The sequence below is a fragment of the Rattus rattus genome, chromosome 5 (assembly GCF_011064425.1).
Source record: "Rattus rattus isolate New Zealand chromosome 5, Rrattus_CSIRO_v1, whole genome shotgun sequence".
In the NCBI taxonomy this organism is placed as follows: domain Eukaryota; kingdom Metazoa; phylum Chordata; class Mammalia; order Rodentia; family Muridae; genus Rattus; species Rattus rattus.
Window position 1 is genome coordinate 45,468,470 of NC_046158.1, and position 15,860 is coordinate 45,484,329.

A 15,860-nucleotide genomic window follows, 5' to 3' on the forward strand; every position below is an offset into this window, starting at 1 on the left:
TTTTTTTTTTTTATTATTATTAACTTGAGTATTTCTTATATACATTTCGATTGTTATTCCCTTTCCCGGTTTCCGGGCAAACATCCCCCTCCCCCCTCCCCTTCCTTATGGGTGTTCCCCTCCCAACCCTCCCCCCCTTGCTTCCCTCTCCCCAACAGTCTAGTTCACTGGGCAGAACCAGAATTTTTTGTGTCATGTCTTTACACTTTGTTAGCTAAGCTTACCTCTGAGCGTTTTTGTTGCTATGAAATTATAAAAAATAATGCTGTCTTTTAGCCTGCACTAGATCTGGCTACCATAGTGCCCCAAGATATCTGGTAGATATCTTCATTTCAGTCAGCAAAACCTCTAACCTGCTTTGCTCTATCCCGTATCACACTGCTGATGGCTTCTCTCTGAGCCTGGCAACAATCTCTCTACCCATCCAGTTCCCAAGGCAGGTTTCCATGCCAGACATACGCATGTCTCCAGCCATCTTGAATTCAATTAAATTACCACATGAAAGAACACACAACACAATATCTGATCCAATTAATAAGATATAATTGCCCACCTAGACATACAAAGCCCTGTACACATCCACCCCTTAAGAATATTCATAACAACCGGTAAATGTGCAAAGAAGAATCTTAACATCCGCCTCTATGTTCTCCTGGCTGCTTCTCTCGCTCCAATCTCCTCCTCCTCTCTAAACTTTTCTCCTACCCATCCTTCCTTCTTGTCCAATGACAGGCCTCGTGCTATCTTGTACCTGCCTTCACCTGCATAATGACATCATCCTACAGTTTTTATCTCACATCCTAAGGTTCTCATTTCCAGTTTTATTTCCATTTGAATTATCATTGGGGATTCTATTTTTATGTTTGTGTCTTAAAATGTCATTATTTCACTCAAATATCTGTTTTCATGCTCTTCATTAAGACATTTTTTTCATACCCTCTTCAAGATCCTTTAACATACTTGTAAGCTGCTATTTTGAATTCATTTTTCTTGTGCTTCAGCTAAATCACATTTCTCAGTGCCTATTGCAATATAGTTACTAATTTCTGGGTGGCATATATTGTCTTGGTCATTCATTTCTGGGCAATTTCCATTCTTTGGTTACTCTTGTCTGCTCTGGATTCTAGGCAAGTGTGATGGCTATGGAGTAACTGGTAGAGGGTACTTTTGTGTCATTGGTTGATACAAAGAAATGAAGATGGGTTTGGAGGAAAAGCTTCTAGGGGCAGCAGGAAAGAGCTAGGAGTCCTTAGGTAGTGGAAGTAGAATGAGAAGAAGGGCTCCTTCAGGTAAGCTGCCACATGACTAAGAGTGATTCTAGAGAGACCTGAATGGAGGACAAGAGTGCATAAAAATCATCTACCTACAAGTTGACCTATTGCAGCACTGGGGGTTCCTGGTAGAATGAATTTCTGCAGGTTTGAAGATATCTCAGTGGAATAGAGCTGGGCTAGAAGGGAAGCCTGAAGAGTCTTCCAGAAAGAGGTAATGGTACCCTAGGTCTGCAGCAAGTGGCAGATTCCTCAGGGAGTAGAGGCAGGGTAAGAAGGAGGGACTACAGGCAAGCTACCAGAGGGCAAAGATTAAGGATGGAAAGACAGGGCTAAGGGGACCTGGGTTGGTACCAAGAGGTAAAGTCTCCAGGGAATGGAGGAGGGGTGAGAGAAAGCACCTGTACAAGCAGAGCTAAGTCTACAGAGATTGGAACAGAGGAGTAGCAGGCTGGTGAAAGAACATTTACCTACACTCCAGTCCAGTGTGGTTACTGGGATCCAAGGGAGAGAGTATTTCTGCAGAATGACAGCTGTCCCAAAGGTGTAGACATGGCCTATCCTGGAGGACTGAGAGGGTCAATGGGAAAGAGCTAAGAGGATCCTGTAGGTCAGAGTCTTAGATTAGTTGATGTCCACCTGCCTTGATGAACGACTATTTTCAATCTTTAAAACTTCTAGTACCTTCAACACCTGAAAAGACATATATAGAAACTCTTTGGGCATTCTTTATCCCGGCTAAGATGAACAAAAAAAAAATTAGTCCTGCCTGCCCCATGATGAACATGGAACCATGGACCTTGCAGGGTCCACTCGAGACAATGACCACTCCCTGCTAGAATTCCCTCTGGTCAAACAAAGGACTGCTTTTTAACAAGTTCAGGGGGTCTTAAAATTAAATCATTCAAAGTAGCAGGCAACCCACCATTCCGTTTCCAAGAGAAACGTGTGCTTCTTAAATTGAAAATCCTGCCCCATTAACTCCCTGAAAGGTGAAGGTGGTTATTTACTGGAGAGCTCTGTGACTGAGCTCATCTGCAGTACAGTGAAGTCCCTGGAGGGAACATCTTTCAAATGTTCTAGCTGAATGTTCCTATTGGAGGGATTTGTATTTAACGGATGACAAGTTAATGTGTCTTCAGTGTCTTAAAGTTGTGGTAAAACTGCTAAAAGGTATGACAGATGTTATGCGGGCAACTTTCTGTTTTACTGATACATTAACTTGCCCGTTGAACAGGACTCTAAAGAATGCTGCCCGGGTCACCAGAAGACTCTGCCACCTCAGCTCCCCAGCTGGCCGTGGTTTTCCTTTTGACATATTTTTGTAGTTAAGAAGATATAGTTTACTGCGAGTCAAGGAAAGCATGCTTAACCAGGGATGAAAGTGGATAATGACTCTGAAGAGTAGAAACGCCACGGTGCCAGTGCACATGCAGGTAGGCACTGTGCTGTTTCTAAAGGCTCCAGAATAGGTAGCTTCTCCCAGATGACCGATGGCCCCATTGGGGTTGACTTTCTGGAGAAGGCAATGGTACATGAAGAATTCTGTACAGAATTCTGTAAGAATTGTACAAGATTTGGGACTTCTAGAACTAGGTTCAGTTAGTTATCAATTACTAACCAAGCGGTTCTGGGACTTAATGTCTCCACCTTGGATATGATTCAGATCACATTCCTCTGACCAGCAGCATCCTACAGTTCTGTTCGTTGTCTCTACAACTATGGTGTAGGTGGGAGCAGTGTAGCCCTAATACCCTTCAAGGTGGCCAGCTACCTAACACAGTAGTAGGTGACTCCTTTTGACTTTTATTTGGTCTCTGGCTTTGAGTTTTTGAGGACACGCAAAAAAAAGAGGAAAAATGTTTCTCAGACATCTTTATTGGCATCTCACAAACTCAGAAGGACAAACCAAAACGCTGAGATAAACTCTAGGTACTTAAAAGAACCAATCAATCTCCATGCTCATGGTCACAAGCCATGAACTGCTAAGCTATCGAAATCTTCCTGTCTGCAAAATTTTAGCTGAATGCTTCCCTCAGAAAGAAACGAATGAGCTAGAAATGTTTGTGAAGACCTCTGACACACACAGATGTAAACACACTTATATTTTGCTCTCATTTTATATTTAAGGCCCCTGAAACAAAGACTTTGAATCCAAATTACAACATAGCATTACACAAAGAGTAAATGAGAACATGTTTGAGCATTGCCAACCACTTCAGCAGGGATCCATGATTTTAATCTTTAGAGTTCTGTGTATCACATGACTCAGTCTCATCTTTAGTCACACTACTCCCTGACCATTTCTTGGCCCAGAGGTATATCTTTGCGTGGCTCCCTTAGCTCTAAGTACACATTACTGTTGACCACTCTTGGTATTCTACCCAGACTCTCTTTCATATTTCTCATGGTTCTGATTATGTTTCTAATGGGATAAATGCTACTTTGCATTTAGTGTTGATTGAGGTATGATGCTGTGCCAATATTTGTTCTCATGCCTAATGAAAATGAAGGTCAGTAAAAACAGCGATTCACTCCATATGTACGTGGGCTTCAGGACTTCAGAGAAATGCACTGAGAAATGCTTCAAACCCCTTCAAATATTGGCGTTCCCTCATCCCCTCAACTCCCACACCACTACCACCACAGTTAAATGCTAATGAGAATGTTCCACTAATGCGAACGCCCCCACAGCATTGGCTTGGTGCAGCGCATGCGCACTAGGATGACCCATGTAGTAGCCTGGTGTTCGGGTGTTTTCTCTCATTTTATGCCCGTCATGTATGCTGTTTGCTTTGCCTACGAGGCCCAGACTTTTTCCAGATAATTCCCGATTGGTTGTACTTCACATTCCAGTTTAGTTTACTTGCAACAAAACTCTGAGGGACCACAAAGAGTACTGCAAGCCAAGATGTACCAACATAGACTAGGGTGGCTTTTCCATCCACCACAGAGCCTATTATCTCTCAAGAGGCCTTAAGAAGTTGGAGAATGGTCACTTTTCTGGTCACTTACTAGATGCGATCTTGAACTAGACGTTTAACATATCCGAGCTTCCCTTATCTCACCCGTAAGGTGAGGAGGACATGTCTTTCTTGAGACACTGTAAGGAATGGTGCTCTATAAAGCAGAGTACCACACATCGCACAACGCCTGGGCTGGTGTGTGTAGTTTATTTTATTTTACTATTTTATTTTATTTTTACCCATTTTATATGCATTTTTTTTTTTTTTTGCCTTCTGGTGACTATATCTTATGGACCTATAGTTATAGATGGTTGTGAGTTTTCATGTGGGTCCTAGGACTCAAACTGGGTCCTCTGGAAGAGCAGCCAGTGTTCATGATCTTTGAACCATCTCTCCATCCCCTTGGGATATGCATTTTAAAGTGAGAGATAATGAGCTGGGTGTGGAGATGCATTTCTGTGGTCCCAGCACTCAGTTCAAGGTCAGCCTAGGCTATGCAACAAAACCTTGTCTCAAAACTCAAAACGATAGTAATTTGGAACCACTAAAATGAGAACTAACAATAATAATGCTAGGATTTACCACGTGCGTTAGCTAAATAGGGGAGAGTGTTTCTTTCGAGGAGAGTATCTGTAGGCATGCAAACTTTCTTCACATGCTCATTTACCTCTCTCGTAATTCTAAACTCTCCATCTATCTGTATTTTCACAATCCTTTTGTGCAGACAAAATCTCACTGAACATGTCAGAAAATGAATTCTTACTCCTTTAGGACATAGATCTGTAAGAGAAAGAAATCCTTATTATGTATGGAGGGATTGCTCCAGAGATCTGTAGATGGGATTTGGGGAAGGTAATTCCTCCCTCATATTCAAAAAATACACAAATAAGTAACTGGCTTTTCAGCTCAGAACGGTTTTCAGATGCTGCTTACTATAGGACCACCACATCTCTCTATAGCACCACTTTCCTCCTTACCTTGGTCTCTCTCTTTACCCCACCAGTTAGTCTCTGGTACACATCATATTATTCGAATGTGCTATTTATTTTGTCTGTATGGCCATTATTTGGCTGATTCCTAGTTGTGTTTGAAGCCTCAACTTAGCTCACTTTTACTGATTTACAGTCTCCATTCTATGTTCCTCCACTGCCTCATCCTAGGATGGGAAGGGAATGGGGCCCGCCCTGTATGTAGCATGTGTGAATGGTGGCCCCTGGGAGTTTTCTGTGCCTGGTCTATTATACTGTACCTTTTCCCCAAATACTCTTTTCCCAGTCCACTCCTATATACTTCAAAAGTTCATGTTGAAATTATTTTAATTATTTGTTTGAAATCTAACCTATTAGCCCAGGATTTCTCAGGGCAAGGATTTGAATTATATAGCTCTCTTTTCTCAATACTCTGCAGCAAAAAAGAAAAGTGTTACAAGTATTTGATTAATAGGTAGATTCACAGTTAGTGAATTCACAAATGAATGGGTGAATTTTGAATGAAGACAGCTGTGAAATGGGGGATAGTAATTTGACTCTGTAGGGACAGGAAAGGGACAGTAAAAAAGGAGATCAAATAACTAAAGAAATCCTCCATTAATCGTTTGATTAATTTCCCCTGAAGATGACCTGCTTCCTTACCAATATGCTTCTGAGTCCCTTGAGATCTTAGTAAGAGTTGGCTCACAATTTAGTAGGAAACTATACAAGGAATAAGGATAGAGGGACAATGGAGATATTCTTAAAGAATGGGATATACAAGATGAGATCATGGTCAGGTTTGGTTTCCAATAACCATCACCATTCTCATTCACCAGTCATTGTAATTAAAATGAAGTCAGTATTTGTATATCCCAAACTCAAAGTCCCTTCCCACATTCTCTACCACTAGTCTTTCCTCAATTCCTTCTCTTAACTTTAAAGCAGCAGTTCTCAGCCTTCCTAATGCTGCAATGACCCTTTAGTATGGTTCCTTATGTTGTGGTGATCCCCAACCATATAGTTCTCTCATTGCTACTTTATAACTGTAATCTTTCTACTGTTATGGGTCATAATGTAAGTATCTGATATGCAGAATATCTGATATGCCGCCCCCGTTGTCGAGATCCACAAGTTGAGAAGCTCTTGCCCTAAAGTATCAAACTTCCTCATTCGCTTGAAGCCATTCATCCCTGACCTTCTCGTTATCAGCTTCTAGTGCCCCTTAAAGCAGAAATGTTCTCTAGAAGGCTAGAAATACTGTATTATATATTACAGAGTTCTTACTGGATGGAGACTCAACTATGCAAAAGTTATGTGGTATGAACCACTGTACTATTCAGTCCAATCACCAAAATTCAATAATGGAAGTGGATTATTGCTGGTCTCATGGTTAGCTCTAAGACTATACAAGAGTATGGGTTTTAAGTTGCCAAAGACTAACCAGCCCAAGCACATAGTTATCTCTGAAGGAGACTTTGTTGAAATTAGTATTACTGCCTTTCCCTTCCATAGCTATTGAATTCTGCTCTAACTAGGAAGGGAGAAATAATTTTTTACATGAATGAACTCTATAATTTGACACATATTTTTGGCTGGGATAGTGTTTTTTAAGCTCTAGAAAACAATGCCAGTTTTAGAAAGGATTAGTGTTTCAAAGAACAACTTAATTTGAATACCAGTTTGTCTTTTGTAACATCTTCATTGAATTTGTGAACTTTAAGCTCAGCTGTCCCTTTGATTATACTCATCCAATGCATATAGATGTGTCAGTCAGCAAGACAAATTAATGAATGAATAAATGAAAAAATAAAAAAAGTCCAGTCTAATTTCCTCAAAAATATATAGGGACATTGATAACAGGAAATTCCATGTAATGTAGAACAACTCTGAAATCAGTATAACCAAGATGGTTAGCTGGTAGTTTCCATGTTTTGGTTAATTTCATGTAACTGTAACCAATGTACGTCAGAGAACAACATACAAAGAAGAAGCATTTCTCTTTTGATTGATAGCGTCAGAGTTTTGGTGTCACCTTTCTTGGCTTATTTCTCTGTCTGCACCTCTTGGTCCCTGAGACCATAGTTGAAAGAATTCAGACAAGACATATGAGCCTAGTAGCAAGCAGGCGTAGAATTTGTTTGCACAAAACCAAGCACCGTCTGAAGAAAGGTAGTGGATGGTGGTCAGAGGGACCATAGTATCAGTCTACATTTCAGGAAGGGTTTATACCATTTCTACAGACTTTAGAGTGTTCCGCTCTACAAGAGGAACTTTGTCACAGACATTCAAGGACTGGGCAGAACACTTGGATTGGCTCTTACAAAAGCAGGCAACGATATGTCTTTGTTCTTATCAGAAAGCCTCTGCAGTGCAGTATTACGCAAGGCTTAGAATTCTTAGCTCTAGACTTAGACAGTCATCTGCTAATGAGATCCAGGCAAGTCTCCTCCCATAGTGAGAGAAATGATTCCAGTACCATTCTTCTGACCAATTGTTAGAGTCTTAAAATTCCAACTTTTGTTTTCTTGGCTGTTGACTATAAGGGAGGGGTCTGGCTCAGTGTCCTCCAAGTGTCTAAGTCGATACTGAACAGTAGGAAAGATGAGGACGGTCACGGGAGAATACAGAACTGGGAGCCATTTACTACATAGAAGAAAGGACGAAGGCCATGAGGAAGGGACTGGAAAAATGTGTATTCTCAAAGGAATGGTTTGGGGACCACCTTTCTCCAGTTATGTCTTACATTTCTAGGGCCAGTAAGTAGTGTCTTTGGAAGGAACTTTATTCCCAGCCATGAAAATGAGTGAGTATGTTTTCCGAAGCCTTGGAGAAAGCAGAATTGCATGGTAAGAGCTGTGCCTACTGCCAGAGCAGGAACAGGCAGCAATTCTTCCTCAGACTGAGCCAAGAAAGCAAGGTATTAGCAAAAGTTTGTGAGGATGCAGTTATCAACACATTCTCAAATGGAGAACCGAAGGAAAGGAAGCAACATTAAAGGTTAATTTTTTACCAAAATCAAATGATTAAAAGCTCAAAGTTGGGAAAGTGAAAGGTATCTGAACTGTATGTGAGTTCATCTGAAGGATTTGAGAGCAAAAAAATGTGACTAAGTGCAAAGACAGTCTTTTCTGGAGAAGGAGACCCTTTTTGGAAAATTACTGATGTTAGCTTTACTCCTGACTCACCTAGTGCTCATGGCCAATGTATTCATGTATTGAATATCAATACGCATAAACAGTTTTCTGTTCACGAGAGAAGAGAAGCTAGGAGGTTATTTCCGGGGCTTCTTGGGGCTTATGAAGATGAATGGCCGTGTTTACTTTAGTCATTGCTGGTAATTCTTACAAACTTATTGTGTTTATTCAAGAATATGGAAATGGCTAAGTAAGCATGAATAAAACTGTATTTTATTGATTTTGCAGAGTTCTGAGGAAGATTTCTGAGGCTTGGAGCTTCCATCGGGTTTGGAAGAAAGAAAAGTGAATTCCATGATGCCACAGCACAAATAAGGCCCATGGACACCCACCAAGCAATTCCTCTCCAGCAGAGTTTTTAGATTGCCGAGTAATATGCTGCCTTCGCGAGAGGGCAAGAAACTAGTGCCCAAAAGACGTGTTCTTCAGTATTTGGATTAGACGCGTTCTGAAGAAAATGGCGTCAAAGGTCTCCTGCCTATATGTGTTGACCGTTGTGTGCTGGGCCAGCGCTCTCTGGTACTTGAGCATAACAAGACCTACTTCATCATACACAGGCTCAAAGCCATTCAGTCACCTAACAGTTGCCAGGAAAAACTTCACGTTTGGCAACATAAGAACTCGACCTATAAACCCACATTCTTTTGAGTTTCTTATAAATGAGCCCAACAAATGTGAGAAAAACATTCCTTTTCTTGTGATCCTCATTAGCACCACACACAAGGAATTTGATGCCCGCCAGGCAATCCGGGAGACTTGGGGGGATGAGAACAACTTCAAAGGGATCAAGATAGCCACGCTTTTCCTCCTGGGCAAAAATGCTGATCCTGTTCTCAACCAGATGGTGGAGCAAGAGAGCCAGATCTTCCATGACATCATCGTGGAGGACTTCATTGACTCCTACCACAACCTCACCCTCAAAACCTTAATGGGGATGAGATGGGTTGCCACCTTCTGCTCAAAAGCCAAGTACGTCATGAAAACAGACAGTGACATTTTTGTGAACATGGACAACCTTATTTATAAACTCCTGAAACCCTCTACCAAGCCGAGAAGAAGATATTTCACTGGTTACGTCATCAATGGCGGGCCAATCAGGGATGTCCGCAGTAAGTGGTATATGCCTAGGGATTTGTACCCTGACAGCAACTACCCACCGTTCTGTTCGGGGACTGGCTATATCTTTTCCGCTGATGTGGCAGAACTCATTTACAAGACCTCACTCCACACCAGGCTGCTTCATCTTGAAGATGTGTATGTGGGACTGTGTCTTCGAAAGCTGGGCATACATCCTTTCCAGAATAGTGGCTTCAATCACTGGAAAATGGCCTACAGTTTGTGTAGGTACCGCCGCGTCATCACCGTCCATCAGATCTCTCCAGAGGAAATGCACAGGATCTGGAATGACATGTCAAGCAAAAAGCATCTCAGATGTTAGTACTTTTATCATTGTAAATAACTTTCTTTTCTAAGAAATGGGGACTAAGACGTTGGTATTGACAGGTGTCACCAAGGGAACACGAACTGGTAAGGGGTTTTGTAAAGGTTTTGCTTCCTGTTCCTAGTCTTTAATCGGATCAGTACTTTGCAAGAATTGGGCTCGACCATAGAAACGGTGAGTGAGTTCGAAGGGCCAGGTTTCATTCTTAGGTCCTAAGAAAGAGTGACCCTGAATAACTGCCCGATTAGCGCACCGTGCATCTGAGAAAAAGATCTGGGCCAGGAGATAGAAACTCACAGTAATGATTTCATACCACCTCTGCAAACGTAAATAGTGATTCTTTCTTAGAAATCAAAACAAGTCGGGAAAGATACGCAGTCAGGAACACACACTAGATGAGATAATCAATGCTTTGCGTTGCTGTCACGTGGCATTCCCACATAAGTCGCCGTGGAATGTGTGCAGAATTTGAGATCCTACCAATAACTGATTTTTTTCCCTGGGGTAGGGAGGCGGGATGAAATAGATGGGGATGTAAACTTGAGAATCAATTATCCTGTGTGGATAGAAAACACCTCGGCATGGACTTACAAGGATTGAATCTGGTCAGCAGGTGGGTTGTACATAAAATGCTACTTTAAGTAAACAAATAACCCCCCCATAACAAATATTACATGGTGCCACCAAGGAGACGGCCAAATGTGGACCTCTCATCTGCATCCTTCCATATACTGCCTTTAAGTGCATGGTATGGTTTTGGATCAGGCAGGTCTGTGTCTCCATGTATAGAAAACAGGTTGGTAGGAAGCCCAGAAATAATACATAACAACTGATGAAATGCCAATTCAGGTATCCATTCTAATGAGCATAAGGTTGACAGTAGTGTACAAGGCCCTCTCTCACACGTTTGCAAAGCACGTGAGAAAATCTTTAACGAGTTACCAGTATTATTAAAAGACGTGCCCCAGCTACCAATAGAAGAAATGCTCTCAACGTCGAAAATGTTCATCTATGTTTAGCAGCAAAAAAAAAAAAATCTTTTTGATGTTCTGGAGATTCTGTGGCTGAGATCTGTGGGAAGGAAGAATAGGGAAACCGAGTTCAGATCCCATTGATGCCACAAATGTATGTGGATCACATGAGCAGGGGTCTCATTTTTGATGTGCTTCTGTCTGCTCACTTGTGAAACAGCTAAAAAGAAAAATCTACCTCACAGGTACTGTGAGAGCAAATCACATTTGCTAATAAGTGTTTAGAGATCTTTAGTTTAAAAGGTGCTACATGATGCCGCGTGTATCATGCACTATGCTAAATGCTAAAATGATTGCAGTCATTTTAAAGATGGTTATCCGTGATGGCAACATCATCTTAATATAACAGTTTACCAAAATAAAGATTGACCGTGAACTATCAGTGTACCTAATTCTTGGAAGACTTGAGTCTCCTTGCCTATAAGTTAGTTGATTCGGGAAGCTTCAGTTCCTCCACCACGCCATGGTCTCTCATTCTGGTGATGAATTTGTCACTTCAGTGCGTTGCCTTGGCGTCCCAGGATGTTTAAAGCAAAAAGATTCTGCTTTGCTGTGGGGAGGAGCTTTGTACAGGTTTTGCCAAACACAAACATTTGCCCTGAATTCATAAACCTCGTTAGAACACTAGAGCTAATCTGCTCCCTGGGAAGATGAAAATCTTCAGCAAATCTCCACAGTCACACATTTACCATCCATGCTCTACTCAGTGTTGGGATGCAAAGAAAGCCCCAGCACTGAAAAGGGTTGCTCGTTTGAGCTATTTTCTTTGCACGTTGGCCTTTGCGCAACCCCCATAGAAGCTGGTCGTGATGGGGATACAAAGAATAAATGGAGTTCCGTAATCACATAACCCCTTGCTAGGAAACATGTGATATCTCATCACCCCCAAAATACTAAATACCGTAGGACTTCCCATCCTTTAATAACGATGGTGTCAGGTGACCCGGGAAAAGCTGTAACAGGACAAGGGAAGCCACCCTCCCACCATCTAGCCTCAAACCCCAAGAGCTCCATGGCTGGGAAAGTCTCGCACTCTCATGCCTCATTGGTCCCCCAGCTGCACAGCTGAATGCAGTCTCTGTCTCCTGCTCTGGCCTCTATCCCATTCAGCCAAACCACTTTTCATGTCTAAAATTTCACACTATGATAACCATGTATGCACACCTATGAATTGCTTTATATGTATGTGCAAAATATGCATAGAGCCCTAATCTTGGAAAGGAGCAAAAAAAAAAAAAAAATCGGAAAATCATGTGTCTTAAAGAACTATTTCTTAACCTTTTTTATGCTACATAGTGCCCCTATGACAAACATGTAAATAGACACCCAAGATTCCATGTACATATTTTAAAGGCGCTTTTCTTGTCACCTCAATTGTATGTACAGCTAGAATCTGCTTGATAGGTTAACATTTTCCTCTGCATGGAACTTGATGAGGCAAGGCCATTTGTCCGGTATCTCAATAGCCTTAAGCATGGTCGCTCTCTGTTTGTTTTTTTGGTTTTGGTTTTTGTTTTTTTTTTTTGTTTTTTTTTTTTTTTTTTTTTGGATGTTCAAAAAAAAATGTTTAGCTTATCAAGGAAAAGTTCTAATTTTCTACTTTTGTTAATTCTATGACAAGAGACTGGTCAGATTATTGTCAAATATTAAGCCATTACTAACATTTGTTTAAGAAAAATATTTCATAATAATGGCAGTATTCTGGGCCTGGGGGTTTTCGCTCAGTGGTAAACACTTCCCTAGCATGCAAAGGGCTCTGGGTCTGTCCTCAGCACTGCAATAATACAGTTAAAATAACGGCAGCCCTCCTGTACCAGAAGTCACTCAAATAATGTTCTAAACACTGTCTGGCTCCCCACTATTTCTCCATTATTACTGGATAACATCAGCACCTAATCTTAAAAGCTTCTTCATGTATTTCATAGAGGGAAAAAAAAAAAAAAGAATCCTTTCTCTTTGGTGCCTCCTTTATGTGGCTCTGTGTCCTCTTGGAGCAGTCAATACACAATGATGTACTTTTAAATAACAAGATTCAAAACACGAAGACCATTTTTTGATTTGAATTAAATACGGAAGAACAAAACCCCTTGTGTGATAAGATACGGAGGGGAAACAAACTCTATACCAAGAAGTCGCGGAAGGAGTTTTTCAATCAAATTTCTTCTAACAAGAGACCATGGGATATTTATGTACAGTGTGTGGAATTCATTTTCTACCTTTCCTAATACGTGCGCTCAAGGCGGGAACGGATCGTGTCATTTCTGTAAAGCGGAAGATACTTTTTATAAGCCACAGGTAACTGGTGAATGAACGAAGTAATTTACTAGAGACGCTTGTTGATAATTGACCTTTAGGTATATTGTTATAAATGAATGATTGTATTTATGTATTTATTTGTTCGAAATTGTACATATGGTTTTGCCAAAAGTAACTGTGTGTTGAAGTGCACTCTCTGGGTTTGTAGTGCTATTTAGGGTTACATGGGTTGCCAATCAAGCTGCTAATCAGAATACTATTTTTTTGTATCAGTGTTACAACATGTGACGAATAGATGACGCTGTCTTTCCATTCATTCTCTCTCCCTTCCTCTTGAAATGTAAACTGTTGGTTGAAAGCGCGATGCGGTTGGACAGGCCCATCTGTCAAGAGGAGGATCATGGTTTCATAAGACTGATTTTTTTAAACTCCTGAGACAAATAAACAAAAGAAGAACTCATCCTGTTTCTCTGTTTATTTGAACGGCTCTCTTTGGGGAGATGTAATTGCTTATGCCCGCCCACTATAATCTTCCTAACAATTGCAACGTAAGCAATGCTTTAAACAACTCAGAGATTTTTCCATGAAAGCACGAAACGGATTAGTGGTATACTTGGAGACCTTTCGGTTCAATAAATAAGCCATGGACGACCTCTGGGTTTAGGAAATGTGCTTCTTGCCTGCTTCTCGTTGGCTTCAGAGAGATGTTTTACTATCCAATTAAGTGTGTGTGTGTTGAAAATGTCAATAAATTCCACCTGCAGAGGGACATCATGTTGAGAACCTGCTTAGCAAACCAGGGCACATTACATCTAAGAGGAAAATCTCGTTTAGTGTTTTATCCATATGTCTGCTTCGGAATAGTCACACACAGCTTTTAAGAGTTAATTTATGAATGAGAAAGTTATTCCGGTAGCACAGACAAGTAGATGCTGGCCCCTGATCGCTAACTGTAAGCAAGAAACTAAAAGCTACTTAAGAAACTAAAGTGGATTTTATCTTATTATTAATTTTAATCCAGCTAAACAGGTCTTCACTTACTAACAGAGATGTAAATTTGGGTTTAACTTCTCCCATTATGCCTCCAATTTCAGGAGGGCAAAATATAAGCTGGAATATGTGAGGAAACAAGAAAGCACAAGATACGCGGTTTTGCGTGCCACGTGGCTTTTGAAAGGAGGCAACGTCAAGAGCAATAGTCTGAGAATATGTGGGCGGGCATAAGATCAGAATAATCCTATTTATTTGTGGACCTAATAGAAGCGCACTTTCCTTACCTGAGCTACCACAAGCTTGAAGGTGTAGCTCAGTAACCTAACCTAGGAAGGACTTTAGGTGACCCAGACGCATCCTGAAGTTGAGGGCACAGGTCTCTGAGTTTAGGAGATGTGCTTCTAGTCTGCATCTCATTGACTTCAGGGAAGCGTTTTGCTATCCAATTAAGTGCGTGTGTTGAAAACCCCAACAATTTCCGTCTGCAGAGGGGCATTCTGTTGAGAGCCTACCTAGCAAACCAGGGCATGTTAAGTCTAAGGCAAAATCTAAGGCAAAATAAAGCAGAGACTGTCATGCCAGTCTCCGAACTACATCCAACCCACTCCCAGTGAGCTAAGAAGGGTTTCATAGGGAACATGTGGGCCCTTTGGTTGAATTCAGTCTATGTAATGTATTATTCCAACAATAGGAAGCCTACTTTCCCCAGTAGGAGAGGTATCCTAAAAAAAACAAAACAAAACAAAAAAAAAAGCAAAAACAAAAAAAAAAACACTGTGTTAGATTTTGAATTTCAGCAATCCAAAAAAGCATGCAACTTTACTTTGTCTTGCTTTAAGTGTTTTAAGTTTTTTTTTCATATCTACAGTTTCGTGTCTTAACCTGCAAGGTTTAAAATATTTATTCCTTGGTACTTTATCAGAAAAGCTTACCAACTTCGATCTAGACAGATAGAGAAACACTATAAAAGGTGTTAGACACAGAATCTCTACATTATGTATAGGGAATCACGTGAATCGAACATTCTAGTACTGTCTCCCCCTGTCGCCAGAGAGATGATGATAAATGATGCTGAAAAGCAACAGCTGCGTGTATTTTTAAAATAGTTCCTTTCCCTCTCTCTGAGTGATTTTTAAAAATTATAAAGCTTGATTTTAATTATAACAATTACCCAGAGTTTAATTAATATATTGCTTAAAGATGTGTGGGTATCAGACCAAAGAGGGTGGGTTTCAAATAGCTTGATTGTCATAATTACAAGCAGTCTGTTTTCTCATTTACTTAATTGATTGTCATAGATTTCCAGATGAGTTCACACTGCTGGAAGAGAAGTGAATGCGTTTCTAAAAGAGGGAGGGGGGAAAAAATAACCCAGAAGTGGGCCGTTTAGAGAAACGGCATGTGAGCATGAAAATCTGCCCTTGATAACATCTCCTTACCTTCTTGCTGATTAAAATAAGAGTTGTTTAAATGTGGGAGAAATGAATTTTAAAAGAATTATTGACTCAACACATCTTTAACAGCAGTGACCCTACTCTTTCCGCAGCCAGAGTTACCCAGCACTCAAGAAACTTCTGCATCTCATTTTCCTTATGGAATCTATTAGTTTAATATATTATATCAGTGATTTGTTAGGCCTCTCGCAATGGCCTCGGTCCTCACCTGAAGAGATTATGGTATAACAGGTGATTTATTCTCTCTCTGAAGTTTACCTCAGAGTGTTTACACATTAGTGAA

General features: G+C 40.8%; 1 protein-coding gene across 1 annotated transcript in view; it reads left to right on the forward strand.

Annotated features, from left to right (window-relative positions):
• Positions 1–13,590, forward strand: part of B3galt1 (beta-1,3-galactosyltransferase 1) — a 45,410-nt gene extending 31,820 nt beyond the window's left edge. Inside the window, exon 2 of the mRNA XM_032903421.1 lies at positions 8,631–13,590. Coding sequence (XP_032759312.1) covers positions 8,860–9,840 — 981 coding nt within the window. The 5' untranslated portion in view covers positions 8,631–8,859 and the 3' untranslated portion in view covers positions 9,841–13,590. The remainder of the gene's footprint in view (positions 1–8,630) is intronic.
• The last annotated feature ends 2,270 nt before the right edge of the window (positions 13,591–15,860 follow it).